General features: G+C 36.8%; 1 protein-coding gene across 2 annotated transcripts in view; it reads left to right on the top strand.

Moving 5' to 3' along the window:
- Window positions 1–16,277, top strand: part of LOC122329832 (guanine nucleotide exchange factor VAV3) — a 65,896-nt gene that overhangs the window by 36,399 nt on the left and 13,220 nt on the right. For both annotated transcript variants that reach the window (XM_043226439.1, XM_043226440.1), the window contains exons 11-20: window positions 338–406; window positions 1,674–1,760; window positions 2,777–2,862; window positions 3,006–3,138; window positions 5,153–5,262; window positions 7,954–8,055; window positions 9,110–9,204; window positions 10,518–10,540; window positions 11,146–11,179; window positions 14,672–14,802. In XM_043226439.1, coding sequence (XP_043082374.1) covers window positions 338–406; window positions 1,674–1,760; window positions 2,777–2,862; window positions 3,006–3,138; window positions 5,153–5,262; window positions 7,954–8,055; window positions 9,110–9,204; window positions 10,518–10,540; window positions 11,146–11,179; window positions 14,672–14,802 — 870 coding nt within the window. The remainder of the gene's footprint in view (window positions 1–337; window positions 407–1,673; window positions 1,761–2,776; window positions 2,863–3,005; window positions 3,139–5,152; window positions 5,263–7,953; window positions 8,056–9,109; window positions 9,205–10,517; window positions 10,541–11,145; window positions 11,180–14,671; window positions 14,803–16,277) is intronic.

The raw sequence follows: 16,277 nt of genomic DNA, 5'->3' as shown, positions 1-16,277 counted from the left end.
ATTATATTATATTTATATTTAATTCTAATGTATATGTTTTAAAACAATTAGTAAAAAGTCAAACGATCATTCTAATATAACACAATTATAACACATAACACAAGAGCATGACGTTACATTTCAGATGACTTGTATCTAAATGTTCTCTCTATATTGTTGGTAAACAATCTGCACAGTGATGAGTAGGAGCTATGTGAGCGTGTGAGAGTGACAGATGTCCTCCGGCACGGCTTCGCTCCTGTACATCTGACTGTCTGCTGCGTTCATCTTCATCTGCTGATAATAAGACACTGAGACACGGCCCGTAAAAAATCACATCCTGCTTTCCTTCTGACAGGAACTGGTGAAACACACCCATGATGCCACAGACAAAAGCAATTTACGGCAAGCGCTGGATGCCATGAAGGTGAGTTGAGCTTTTGAATGTCCTTTTCATCTATTGCACGGACTTGCACGGCTAGTGGCCCACTTAGAAAACTGGACCGATGTGAGCACTTACATGAACCATAAAATGACACACTTTTAGAGTCATTGTTTGACACCTAGACCTTGTTATCTGCCCTCACACACACATTTAGCTTGTGACCATTGCGAAATTAATACCAGAGTTGCCGTAATGTTTAATATGAAGGACCAAAAATCTTGGGCCATGGGACATATATATATCACTCCCCTTTTTTTCAAAATAGGCTCCATCTCCAGCTCCCCCAGAGTTATACAAGTCTTTTAGCATAGCTTAGCATAGATTATTGAATCTGATAAGACCAGAAGCATCTCGTGTAAAAATGAGCAAAAAGTTTCGATATTTTTCCTATTTAAAACATGACTCTTTTGTAGTTACATTGTGTACTAAGACCAGCGTAAAATAAAAAAAGTTGCGTTTTTCTTGGCTGATATGATTAGCAACCATTCTCACAGTGGTATCAAAGTAAGATATGCTTTAATGACATGTTAACTCGCGGCAGGCCATTGCGGTCATTACAGGTCTTTTAACCACCAATCTTAATTAATATTAGAGGCCTAGTTCAATTTGAAATTACAGCAGTGACGAATTTCTTTCATTTTTAAATTTTTTTGGGATGTGCATGCATATCAACTCTTTTGTAAGAAAAGCTTTGGTTGAAAATCAATGTGGCCCTCTTGACTCAGACATGATCAAGATGGTGCTGAATGCATCTTGACAGGTAACCGTCCGCTAATTGAGGCAAATCAAGCTGAGAAGATTGTGCAGATTGCACCGAGGGCTGTGATGATTTCATTTGGATAAATTAGCCACTTAGCATTGATTGGGGTATCGGGCTAACGTGGTTAACCTCCTCAAGTGCTCCCCTTTAAAGATCTTCGCGGTGGGCGATTCAGCCCCCCACTCTCTGATTATTCTAGATCCGCGATGATGAATGAGTCCCTAAACTCCACTCACGGGAACGGGGACGGGGAGCATTGTGTTCAGAATGAGATTTGTCAAATAAGCCCCGCTTTCAGACGCTAAATCTTATATTACATTTTTAGATGGAAATGAGTCCCTTGAAAACATCACATGGGCCGAGATTATCAATAAGGAAGCTAGAGAGGAAGTATTGTTATTTTTAGCTATAAGGATTTCCTTGTGTTTTCTAAGGTCAAAGTCTCAGTGTGTTGAATGTTATGATGTGTTTGTGTTTCCATCTCTACAGGATCTGGCTCAGTATGTCAATGAGGTGAAGAGAGACATCGAGACTCTACGAGACATCGACCAGTACCAGAAATCTATAGAAAACCTTGTGAGCAAAATTATGGACTCTTTTGGTTTATTAAAAAAGCTTTTAAATTTTAAAACAGTATATAATTAAATTATAACCAAAGTAGACAAAATTTACACCTCAGCATTCGCTGAGACCAAATCATTTACACCAACCTTTTTAACCTTTTTTGCAGATGAAGATTCCCCATTGCACTGGGGAGATTATTAAGGCTTATATAGTTTCATTTTCCTTAAAAAAAAACAAAAACAAAATCTATTCAGATTCTCTCTTTCTCTCTCTCTCTCTCTCTCTCCTCCCCTCTCTCTCTCTCTCTCTCTCTATATATATATTTATATATATATATATATATATATATATATATATATATATATATATATATATATACAGTATATAATATTTAAAATTTTAATCTATTTAACAATAGAACTGTTTCACACTGTGACATTGTCCAAATTATTTATTACAAATGAATCATTTACACTTAATAATTAAATAAAGAAAATATAATCATTATAAAAAAACTGTTTATAATATATATTTACAAAACTATACATTGAAAATAAATGGAATTTTTAGTTTTCAACAAAATACATATTTCACTAAAAAAACATTTAGATAACTAAAATGAATTAGTGAGTCATTGACCATTCAGTTTACAAAAATAAATTGTACTTTTGCAGTGCATTGCAACTTGAGAATGATGCATTAGGAAAGTATTTTATTACTTCTTCAGCTCGCTTTGTTACAAGACTGCGTCTTCCTTTCTATGCTACACTTGCTGAAAAAAAAATGCTACAGTATGTTCCTGGAAAAACTGATCTATTTTAAAAACACCCCCAAATGGTGTCAGACTACTGCAAAATACGGTGATTTGCATGCCTGCTTTTAGTTATTTTTTTCCTCCAACGCTGTTCGAAGTAGTTAAACAGACACAGTATGAAGCTTTGAACAGTTCGGTGGAACTTCAGTCATTGACCCCTAGTAGCGTTACCAGCATGTCTGCATTGAACTTGCACCATTTTTATGTTCTGCAGAATCAGTCTCTCCGTAACTACGGGAGACCGAAAGGTGACAGCGAAGTGCGAGTAGCTTCAGTCGACAAACGAGCCAAACAAGACAGGTGAGATGATTAAAGCGTGGAATACTGCTCGCCTGAAACTCCACAGGTTTTTACCGAGGCCTAAGGGTTATGAAGGTGTCACCCTCAAGCGTTCCTCTTGTATTTTCTCCTCTTGTTTGATTTATGCCGTTCTTCCGCTTCAGGCACATCTTTCTGTTCGACGCCGCTGTGATTGTATGCAAACGCAGAGGAGATAACTACGAGATGAAGGAGGTGATTGACCTCCACTCCTTCAAGATCACCAACAACCCGACCTCAGACAGAGAAAACCGAAAGGTGCGCAGCCGGTCTCCTAATTGCCGGCAAAGTTCGCTGCACCGAAGCCGAGGGCAGCAAATGTGCTGTTATGCTGTCGTGCCATAATCAGTTACTGCAGTAGAACAGCTTTCATTCGCACAGATGGTGTTTCCTATTAAAAACTGTCTAGCGACTGCTAACGAACGCAGCCGACACCAGACACAGCTAAATTAGAAAACATGATGTCGTTTGTTATATTACATTACGTGCTGCTGTGCCAGGATGATTATTCGTTAGATAATGCTGTAAATATTACATGTACAAGACAGAGGGAGTGTGTGTGCGCGAGAAAGAGAAATTATGCTGGTAAACACATGCAATGTAAATATCGCTATCATTATTAGGGTTGCTCCAGGGTACTTTTTTGAATTGTGATGCCTCAGATTTTCAGATTTGTTGAGAGAAGGTGTTTTTGTAAAAAAATTGCAGGTAAAAGTAATTTCCATCTTGCAATTCAGTTTTTTTGCTCACAATTGCGTGATATATACTCATTTTGTATTTGTAAACTTGCAATTCAGAAAAAAATTATGTTTTTTTTGCCTTGCAGAGAATCGCGTGATGTAAATTGTACATTTTAGGAGTATGAATATTTATAACACATTATGAACGCCGTATTAAATCTACTTGATTTATAATGGAATATATATCTTGACATTGTTTATTTAAGATCTGCACAGTACCTTACAGCATCTTGTGAGTGGTTAGGTGCTGAGTGTTGTTTGAGGCTAAATTTGAGGCTGATGTGAGCTAATACTTTCAAATGAAAAAAAAAAATGCAATGTGTATCATATAAACCTAAGAGTATTATTAGACTTTATAGGGTAGGTACAATGTTCATATACTTGAAAAGTGTCTTCTACTCAGTATGTCTGTTGAGGAATCATCAAAATAAAGTGTTAGCATATATTTAGCACACACACTACTAATAATTAAGGTTAGTTGACATGTAGTTGCAGAGTTACTTATCAACAGCTTGTCTAATGGGTACCATCAAAATTATATATGTATGTATGTGTGTGTGTTCAAAGCGAATGGCTCATAATACACATTCATCTGATTCGATAATGTGTATTAGTATTGTTATTATTATTACTTATTAGTGGCATTTGTCCACTTTAAGTAAAGTAACATCAGTAAAACGGCAAGATGTGAGATTTATAACGCATTATGACTTTGAGAAATATAATCCATTGTAATTTAAGTGGATAAATCATGTTCATTCTGTGTTAATAATCATACTCTTAAAAGCCATAACCACAAATAAGTAAATTTTATAACACATTAAAACAGTTCTTACGAACATTCATAAGATGATACAACATATTATGAAGCTATTCGTAATGCATTACGCATTCATTATAATGCTTTAAGAATACCCTTAAAATGTATTATAAATACAGGCAACATTTAAAGTGTAACCGAAATTCCTTTTTAAAATATGAAATCCGTTAGTGTACATAGTATCCACATACAAAAAGCATAGCAGGCCATAGAGGCTTTTAAAATCAAAATCTTCCAAACACTTTAAAATCAAAATCTTCCAATCGTAAATGTAATGTTTTCAGACAGACAGGCTTAGATCGCACAGCTGCTTATTGTCTCCTTTGTTCCTCCTGCACACAAAAAAAGATGTTTGTTTTTTAAATCTGACCGTCCGCACTGCAAATGATGAAATCTGATCCATTTGTTCAGTGCAGTTAATATCGACATCAGCTGCAATATGATGTAAACGTCAACACAGTGCCAACAGACGATAACAGTGTGACCCTGCTAGATTGTTAATAGCATTTCGTCAGTCTTGCATAAACAACAGTGACCCCCCTCGCACCGTCATGTGCTTTGTAGCTTTGTAGTCTCAGACTTGTTAGAGCGTCTTTGATGTTTCGAATCAAACGGCTTTAAGACGCTGTTTGTCTTTGCTTTATCTGTGCATGAGTGTGTGTGTGTTTCGCGTTTATAACATGGATGCTCTTGCTTTCTCTCTTTCTTCCAGTGGTGCCACGGATTCTACCTCACACACAATCAGGGTCAGAACGGCTTTGAGTTCTTCTTCAAAACCAAGGAGCTTAAGAAGAAATGGCTGGAGCAGTTTGGCATGGCATTGTGAGTGTTTTGTTGTCTTTGAAGGTCTGCACAGGTCTGTACTGTCCTGTTTTTCAAGTTTGTTATCCATCTTGACAACAGACACAAAAGCGTGATTTAGCTAAGACAGTATGTCTTGGCCCTGATTCAAGCCTAAAACACCATTAGTGTTTATTTTTACTGCAGAACAAACACAGTAATGAGGACAGACTTGCTGAGCCAAGCATTTTTGCAGTGGCTTACCTTATAAAACATAATGTGACCCAAAGGGTTTTCATTCTATCGGTGGTTGGTTCAGTTTTGCTGATAGACTAGTATATACCAAGTCTATTTCTTTTAGTTAGTTTGGTTGTTTTAAAGAGGATGTATACTGTGCTGTTCCAGCAGATGTTTTCATCCCTAAAGTCCACTTATTTTGTTTCTTGCACCAAAACCTGCCATAATTTAGCGTTATATGACCATATTTCACCTTCTCTCTGATCTTTACAGGAATAGCTTACTGAAAAATAAATTCAGTTATTTACAGACCCACGTCTTTTCAAACCTGCGTGATTTACTTCCTTCAGCAGAACACAAATAAAGAATGATTGCGTTTCCTCTTGCAGTTCAAATTAATAGGGACAGAAAATATCGCAATGGAAAGGTATAATGATAAAAGTGGCCCATGCGTGCATTATAGAGCATTATAAAACTATATGATTGTGTGACAAACAGATGTCAGTTTCATAAAAAGTCGTTATTCATTGATAAGCTTTGCCATAGGAACTCAAGAATCGCTGGGACTGGATCATCGAGTTATTAAGTTTTACTTTTTGAAAGAATCATTTATTTTGTGAACTGCAAGTCGTTGAAGAAGAACAATACATTTTTGCTTACAAACTGAACGTAGATCAGTGAAGAATCAGAGAATCAGTGCAAGCCAATTAAAAATAGTTAAAGCTTAAAGCTATCATGCGATTTCAGACAACTTGGAATCTATCTTTTAAGTAATTCTTTGGTGCCTTCATTCTTTTTAAACCTTTACTTAACTGTAAAAATAATGACTTAATTTGTATGGATTTGGAACAACATGAGAGCATGATTTAAACAAGCTGTTTTTGTTTTGTTAGATTTCTACTTTAACTGAAAACAAGAAATCTGTTTCAGTATTTAAATATAGGCAGTTTCTGATATTGCACATTATAATATATTATTTCTACACGGTACATCAAATAAGTGTAAAAAAAAAACAGTTTTCTATGATATTTCTCTCTTAATTTATACACATCCAGAGGCTTTTTATCTTCCTTCCCTTTAATTTTATTCCATTTACTATTCTTAGGAGAGTCAGATTCAAGTAAATCTTTGTATTATGAAATACTAAGGCAATAAGTGATCCCACAGCATACCTGTGAAAGAAGATGAGAGAGAAAATATATTTATAATTCCTGCCTGATGACAGCAACAATCAGTAAAATGCAGATGAAAAGCGCAATAAACCATCAGACAAGTAATCTACCAAATTTCAGATATCACGCATATCCAAAAAGGGCATATCCTCAAAAAAAAGAAGAAGCTCAGAATAAGACGGGAGAGAAAAAAAAAAGTGTAATGCACCAAAGACAGGAGACAGGGCTCTGATTAATTAGATAACACGTTTTTAACAGATTTATCTGAAGGGCTCATTAATTCTGGAGAACAGTGGTGAGTCAGGGCTCTCTTTCTCTCTGTCATGTGTCATCGGATCAGTCTGCAGCTGAAAGCTGATTGGATATCAGTGCTGTTACACACTCTGAGTGTTAATGACATGACATCAGCGCGCACACACAGCTCTGTTATCTGTCTGTCATTTGTTAATGCCTTTATTCTGAGGGCACTCTCCACTCAAGGGTTATTCGAGATGAATCGAGAGAAAGACACAGAAAGGGGGTTGAGGGTCTTGGACTATAAAATATAATAGTGCTATAGACGACATCATGACTCCACGCTGTAATTAGTAGTGCAAAATAAAGCAGCATCACTGTTTCTTTCTATTTTTAATTATTTTAAAATGTAATTGATTTCTTTGATGCTTTTTAGCAGCCGGCACTCCATTCTTTAGTGTGCATGATCCTTGAGTATACTTAAAATAGGCTCGTCTAACTATATTAAACATTTGGAAAGAACTATTTAAATGTTTGGTCCCACTTTATATTAAAAAGATTGTATTGCGACCGTACTGCTATTGAGGTGGGATACAGATAAGGTTAGGGACAGGTTTTGGTGGTCTGGGTAGGATTGAGGGTTGGTTAAGATGTAAGGGATGGGTCCATTTCAAATGTAATTACAGGAATTAGGTACAGTTGCAACTGCATGCAGGTATTTTAAAAATATAAGTGCAATGTAAAAACGTATTTATACAATAAGTGCATTCTATTAAATAATTAAGGCCACCTAATATAAAATGGGACCAAATGTTTATTGAATATGCTGAATTCATAAGTTGCATCCTCGCTCTATGTTATTGTGTTGTCTGTCATCATTATTGTACATGGTTCTCTGACATTTTTTTCCCAGAAAATGCAAATGTCTAGTTACCCTTTTGTGTCTTAAGAGAAAATCACAGCTGATCGGATGGTGGGAGCAGACGACAGATGGAAACGAGCAGTCTGTGTTCGTGAGTTACGGTTATGCAAAAAGGTCCTCAGACGTGTTTTTAACATCCACTTCCTCCCTCTCTTTCTCTCTCAACAGATCGAACATCTGTCCAGAGAGCGGGAAAAGTAATTGCCATGAGTTCCGCATGCACACCTTTGAGACGACCACATCCTGCAGCTCATGTAAAATGCTGCTGAGGTGAGCTCATCGTAGAGGCTTGATGCAATAACACAGTACTACCCACAATGCACCTTATGCCGAGTTTACGTTGAACGATTTTCAAAGAGTCATTGAGTCATTGTAGTTTTCATACACGGCTATCCGGGGTAACATTCAGTCGTTTCCATTCAACGATGGATCGGCGACTGGAGGTTTTAAAAGTGTACTGAATGACTTCACAAAAGGAAGGATCGCCGACAACACTGCCTGGTCCAGGGTTGCCAGGTTTTTACAACAAAACCAGCCCAATTTCTACTTAAAACTATCCCAAAAATAGCCCAATTGCGTTTCGAGTGGGGTTCCTCAGTAAAAATCATGTTCAGGGGTAAAATACAAGTTTTTTGGTGGGGTTCTCCTGGTCCAATTCGTATTCCAGGGGCTAAATATCAGATAACTGTGATCGCTTCAGCCAGCTGACATAAATAACAACCTGCTGCAAACAGGGACTTGGCAACACTGGGCCGCAAACTACATTTCATATGACTCTTCTCCAAACTTCCCGCTGCCCTGTATCTTGCTCTCCCATTGGCTGTAAGTCATCGCCGATGTATGTTTCAGTCAAAACCCATTCACGCGGCGGGATTCTGAATCGCAGACAGCTCCAGACATTTAGCACAACAGATATTTCACAATTGTTGGCGACTCCCTCAGATCACGTCTTAATAATTCACACTGCGTGATTGTCACTTGTGCGATTTATGATTTCGCAAAAAAATAAAAATAAAAATTGTGCTGTGCAAAGTTATCATTAATAGGATCGATATTACACCACTCTAAATCAAGTGTATGTTTCACCATCACTTCAGTGATTTTAGACTTTATGGATGTTATCTATCTATCCGTCTATATATATCTGTCTGCCTGTTATTCGTTAATTTTATCATTCATTCTATCATTTGATATTCCTGCCTGGCTGTGTATCTACCGTGTTGTCATACTTTATTTGTTCCATATGTCTGTTGTTCCATATATCTATTCGTATATCTTTTTAGCGATCATCATTCAAATGTTTTTTTTTTGTTCATTTTCTTAGAGGAGTCTTTTATCAAGGCTACCGCTGCTCCAAATGTGGTGCTGGCGCCCATAAGGAGTGTCTTGGTAGGGTGGACGTCTGTGTCAGCAGTGCCGGTGAGCCCCGCATTCAACACAAAAAAAAATCTTTCTAACAATTTCTGCGCATACACATTATGAAGCGTTTATCTGCAGAGCCACGCTGGAGCCTCTGGCTCATGTTTCAGAATTATGTGATGTCTTACCTCGCTGCACACTAATGATTGACCTACACTGTAGTGTAACAGACAGGGCAATAAAAGCTGTCAACATGCAGAGATTCCTAATAACAACCTAGGCCACACGGATAAGTGTGATATGTGATGACAAACAGACAAACAGGCTTGGTTGGCTTCCTGAACCCATGATGTATGCATGTGTGTGCGTGCCTGCCAAGGGTGCCAGCTCTTATTGTTCTAGGCATTAGTCAGGGCTGCCGTAAAATTTCCTCGTTCCCGTTTTTATGCACAGCAGAGCTCTCACTAAACTCCCATCAGTTCTGCACATCCCATGTCCCATTAGCTAATTTGATTGTGCTTTCAGCTAGCAATAGGAGTCTAGCTTTAACACATTCAGACAATTCATTACGCAGAATTCTACAGGTTTCACCCCCAACCAAATACGCAAAATAAATACAGAAAAAAAGATTTCTGGAATATGGAGAGTCAAATGCATCTCACATCACAGGATGACACAAGACTCTGCTGTACCACATTAGATTTTAGGGCACAAGTTAAAGAGACTGATTAGATTGTTAGAAATATATATATATTTTTTTGAGTCATCATTTTGTATTTTATTGTATTATTTTGCTCATGATGGGTTTAAAATGTTAGATTTTTATCATACAAGCAAGTATGATGTTATGTATTTCATGTAAAATTCTTGAGAACACAATACAATAATACTACTTAAATACAAATGAGGATGTTTTCACTGTAAATTTCCAGAAACTGAAAAGGAAGGAAGTGTAAAAAGCTCCGTGCAGAGGGTGTGTGTTTGTCAAGTCTGGCCTCTTTGTTGTTTTGTACACAATATGTACATAATGTATATGTGCACACCTGTGCCTATGCCTGTGTGTGTGTGCGTGTTTGTGTGTGTTACTAGCCCTAGAGGTGTACACTAGTGCAACAGGACAAAGTTCACAGTGTGCTCTCCAAGCACAGGCCCGGCCTCTCCCTCGGGAGCCAATGAGACTGGCTCCTGGTGCATAACTTCATCTAGTCCGGCCTCTCACGTCAATTTAGCTCACACAGCTGTCAGGTACCTGCAGCATAGCAAAACAAATCGTAAAAAAAGTTCACAGCACAACGTGTTCCACACACTCTAATGACAGCACCTGTACAGTGTGTTCATCTCTCTAACCATGCCTGTCTTCAACATGCTTGCAGATTCCAGCTCTTTCGGATCTCAGGTGAGGTTTCCGTTCCTTTTCCAGTGAATATGTGAATCTAGTTCCCTTCAGGCTTATTGATTATCATTTAAAATAGAAAATTCTCTTTTACGATGCCTTTTAAAGTTGCTGCGGCATCATTCATGGAATTGTTACTGAAGAAATATGACTTTATTAAAATTTGATTGCCTGGTTATGGGGAAACATTATGAGATTGTTTCTAGCCCAAAGTTCATTGCAGTTTAGAGTGATGTATTTGTTATGGATTGTGCATTTATTTAATTGCACAGCGGTTTTATTAATTGCACGGTCATCATTTTGCAATAACAAACACATTGTAATTTATATAGCATGTAATAAGAATATTGACATGCAATTTGCCTGCAGTGCAGTTCAACACTGATGGTAAATTACATTGAGGAAATTCTCCATCTTTCTGCATATGCTACAGGATGAACGTGTTTTTGTGCAGTGGTGTGCCAAACAGTATTTACTTGTCAAAAATTAATGATGAGACTAATTGCGTGTTTGCACAAAGTTTTACTTAATTATTAAGTTATTAATGCATTGCCATGTCTGTGTTTGGCAACAGTATGAATCATGTGAATTATTTATTTGGATTACAGATTGGAAAACCACCCGGTCGTGGAGGAGACACAGGTAAATCATGAAATTAGTAACATTTTTGCATTCTTAAAGGGACGGCTCGCCAAAATTCTGTTATTATTTATTCACTCTTGATGCGTTACAAACCAGCTTGCTGTTATTTTTGTGAGCGGATCCCAAAAGGATGATTTTGAAATGTGTAAGTTTGTCATTGCTAAAGCTGTGGAGCTTCATTGCTGACAAAACATGCATGGTCTTGTACATTACATACTTCTCCGATCTGAGCTGCAGATTTCGTATTTTTAGTCTGGAGTCATTGAGCCGTAGTGTTGTCGTTTGCTGTGAAGGCAAGCTCATACACGTAACTAGGACTTGGTGTCAGATGTAAATCAGATATGAGCGGGAAAATATTTAACCCCTGTAGAGCTATTATTTAGCTTTGCCTGCAAAGATAGGCCCTTAGTAGACAACCTAGTTTATAATTCACATAACCCCTCTTTGCAAAATACTTAACCCTCTTCTTTCAGTGTATGTTCACGCAGTCTAATCGTATTATGCGGGTGTCTCAAGCTGTGCAAAGCTTTCCTGACCCTCAGTTTAAACTATTAGCACAGCCAGTTTTTGAAAAGTTTAAATCTCACGTTTAGGCCGTAATTCTTATGTCCAGTATTTTTATATGATTTATATAGCTTTAAGTGACAAGGCTCCAATGCGCCACCTTGTGGTAAAGAAGGAATTTGCATTTTTATTCAGACCAACAACAAGTGGGTGGGCAATATGTTCATTTCATGTTGACGTGAACATGAAGAGGATTTGGATTGGTTTTAAAAATGACTCATTTCAAAGATTTAGAGTCAACTCTTTCCTTTGTAATTTGTAAAAATCCATAATAGGAGCCCTTTAATATATATACACTGCCGTTAAAAAATTGTGATCACTAAGATTTTTTATGTTTGTTTTTTTTAAGTTTAATAAACAAATGTATTTTGTGAAAAACAATCAAAACGTCGAAAAATCGAATTTATTCTTGTGATCAAAGTTATATTTTTAACATTATTACTGTAGTATTCACCCTTCAGAAATCATTTTAATATGCTGATTTATTATATAGTCATATAAAATAATTACATGTTTATATATATATATATATATATATATATATATATATATATATATATATATATATATATATATATATATATATATATATATATATGTATGTATGTATGAGATGATAATTTGTCTTGCAGATAGTAGATGTCCTATTATTCCTTTTATAAAGTCCATTCCAACTCCATTACTGATGGTGTTCAGCACTAGTCGCTCCACCCATCATTCTGTCGTAAAGACAGACATTGTCTGCAATTATGTTTTCACAGCACCATTGACGGGTTGATCGATACCCATGAAGTCTACCTGGGATACAGGTTCAGTGACGGCACGTCTGTGTGCCGATGGAGTGTCACGCTCACGCCTCCCTCGCCCTTGTTATTAATAGCGTCATGAATATTTTAAATAAACGTGAATCAAGCTAAATTGCAAGTCGTAGTTTCTCACCACCTCCCATCATGAAACGCCCATTCCTGAGTTCATTATGTCTCCGTTAAGTCATCCTGTGCACATGGAGCCGCGAGAGGCCTCCTGATCTCACACAATATTGGGGTCGGTAGATTCATTAAAGTTATGGTGAGAGAAGGTCTCTGTGTAGTGTTTGCTGTCATGGGAATCTCTCCTTTTTGAATTAAAATAGTTCCGTCCTGCCTGTTCAGCGCCGCTAGATTTGTCTTCATCAAAAAACAGCCTTTCTGCAATATTTTTTATGTAGTGTGCAGTCGCTTTATATATTTATGCATGAACGATACCAGAAATAGTGTTGTTTTTTGAGGAGAGGTGTGTTATGGTGAGCTCTTTTGTATTGTAAACTTCAAAACCTGCTGTTTCATTGTCTTTTAGCGCATTTAGGAGACCTTTTCATGAGTTGTTTTGATGCAAAAAAGCATTTTAGTGTTTATTGGTGCTGAGTCTTTGCCCTTGTGCACAAAGGTTCTTAGCATAGCATGCCAGCAAGACGCCTCCCTACAGAGAAGCACACGCTCACACTGTTTATAAAGCGTCTTCAAAGACAGCCAGCTGTGTTGGAAAGCTCTGGGCTTGGGTGATCTGCTGGGCTGGAAGGCTTCAGCCACAGCTGGTTGCGTTAAGAGAGTCTACACTCGCCTCTCATCATCAGAACGGCAGAATATATAGAGCTGCAGCAACCAGCTGAGACCATCACTATTGACCCTTCAGCAAAGCAGCCCCGTGCACACAAACACACTCATTCATAGCTCACTGGAGCATCTGAACGACTGTCTGCTCCAAACAGTTCTGCCCGCAGCGCGAGACCTCTGTGTCCAATTACTTGAATGAATAAAAAAAGGAACTTAATATTAATTAGGGTAATAGCCAGACTGAACAGCTGATGTTTGTGGTCAGCTGGTCTTTTTAAACACTCTGAGGGAATTTGCTAAGAATGAAATGTTTCTGCGGAGGCATGGTTTATTTTAGATTTTGGTTTCGTGTCAGATTGGCTAAAACGATCAAGAAATGGCAGAACAAGGCCAGCTATGGTTTGGTGCAGGATGCAACAGCCCGCCTTTTAATATTACAGTCTTTTTATTAAATTTATTAGTGTGCTTTTATGTGTATATTTTCAGCTTAAGTTATTTTCACTTTTCTTTTAATTTATAGTTTTTTAATTTAGTCATTTTTATTACCTTAACTTGAACTAAAATGCATACACTAAATAGAATAAGCCAGCTAAAGTTTCTTCAAATGCAAGTTTGATGCAGACCTTTAACATTGCAGACATTTTATTAATAAAACGTTTTAGATTTTTATATCTCTATTCAACTTGATTTTATATTTCAGTTTTACTTAAGAAAATCTTCTACTTCAGCATGAACCTATTTCTCACATACCTTGTATAACTTTTATTGTAATTTTAGTTCAAATGTGAGTGCTTTCGTCATTGCTTAATTTTTTTTTTATTCAGCTTCAATCTATAATTCATTGTTTTGTTTCATTTTAGCACTTATTTATGTTAGCCATATTTAATATGCTTTACGATAGCATACAATTTATGCTTATTTTAGATGCATACATATTTTTGTTTCATATTTTACTTATTTCATATGCTAGATTTAAGCTTAATTTCTATACTATTTTTTTTAAATACCTGATCATTAAAATGCTCAAGCGGTGGTGCAGCGGTGATTTAAATGCTAGGTTTTGAAGGTTGCAGCAAACTGTCTGCATGAATGCACTGCATGCATGACTGCACGAACTTTCGAGACAAAACATGAGCTCGCTGACATTTTTATGATGGATTGACGTGATTCTGCTGTCACCTGTGGTGATTTACGATCACAGCGTCACGTACATAAACCTGTTCTTTATGTGGCAGGGTGTCAAAACATGCAGTAATGACACTCTGTCAAAGTTCAGCATGCTTCTAGTGATACAGTTAAGCACATACGCATTATTTTAACCATATTTCTTTTTTAGGGCTCCCAAAGATGATGGTCATCCGTAATTATTACGGGGTTCCAAGCCCCCTGTGCGGCCCACCGCTCAACATTCAAGTTGGTGACGTGATCGAGGTGATGGAGGCAAACGTCCGTAGCTGTTGGTGGAAGGTGAGGCAGTTTTACATCCTAAACTCGCTTCTTATTAACGTTTAGAGTCATACAGCCCTGCAGGAATAACGCTAGCACGCGTTCAGCTGCTAATTGATTGACCCTCGTGTTTGTGGCAGAGGCCGAGCGGCTGTGTTGTTATGCTTTGCTAAGTGTGACTCGCTATGAAATGCTAGCTAATCCAACCCTTTGTGAACACAAGAAAGCTTTTGTGAGTTAGGTTTCATAGCCATACAAAAACACCACAGACCAGCACAACGCCCAGAGAGCAGGCACGCGCTGCATGACAGATTGTATTTGTCACGTTGTCATTTGATAGGAGGTGTTGGTGCACACGCAGTTCTCTGGCATGAGCCACACAAAAGAAAATCACAGAAATGATTAACTCTTCCTTGGAGTACAACGCTAATCCTTGCCTGTAATATATAACTTGTAATATACAACTAATATATACGTTTTTTTGTCTTATTGTGTTCCAAAACCTTTAGCAGATAAATGCGTCTAGTTTATAGTTTACAGTCTTTCTCTGCCTGGAAAACCAATCAAAATGGTGTTTTTTTTCATTCAGTTTTTTTCTAGAGTGAGAAATTGAAAGTTATTAGCATGCAGCAGATATTTATTTGTGGCTGTGACATAACTAAATCAATATAAACCAGTATTTATTAACATTTTGAATAAGCTATTATATTTATATTTCAAGTTCTAAATTTAGTAGTGATTTGTAGTGTTGTCAAATCATTAATCGTAATTAATCACACCTAAAATAAAAGTGTTTGTTCACATAATATATGTACGTGTACTGTGCATCTTTATTATGTATATATAAAAAACATGCATGTATATATTAAAAAAATATATAATAATATACATTGTTTATACTGTATCTTAAAAATATTTTTCTATAATATGAATTATATGAATATAAATATATACATGTAAATACATGTAAATATTTTGTTAAATATGCTGTATGTGTTTATTTCTATATACATAATTAATACACAAAGTACACACATGTTATGTGAACAATTTTGTTTGTATCTAGCTTTAAAATATATTTTTTTCAGTGATACTTTACTTTTAATTATATATCTATTTTTAATCTGTACTTTTTACCAATTATGACACAGCACTTAAGCATATGAAATATTACTTAATATTTTCTTTTGTTAAAAACAGCTAGTCTGTCACTGTGCTCAGATTTGCAAAAACAAAGCAAATTAATTAAGCATGCCCAATCAAATTCTACAAATAGCTTCATTTTTGTCTCATTTGTATGAGTCAACATTTAATGCTCTTAAGGAGGCACACCTGGGAGCCTGAAATTGAAACAATTGAGTAATTATGTTTCTTAAACTATGAAAAGTGCAACCTTTGAGCAATCAAATGTTCTTCTGGGATGGGACACAAAAGCCCATGCAGTCCATCTTAATGCCCGCTCTTCTTGCTCTGGTTATTTACACGCCAAGGCAATG

Source organism: Puntigrus tetrazona, chromosome 24 (genome assembly GCF_018831695.1).
Source record: "Puntigrus tetrazona isolate hp1 chromosome 24, ASM1883169v1, whole genome shotgun sequence".
Taxonomy (NCBI): Eukaryota; Metazoa; Chordata; class Actinopteri; order Cypriniformes; family Cyprinidae; genus Puntigrus; species Puntigrus tetrazona.
This window is presented reverse-complemented; position numbering and strand designations above follow the sequence as displayed.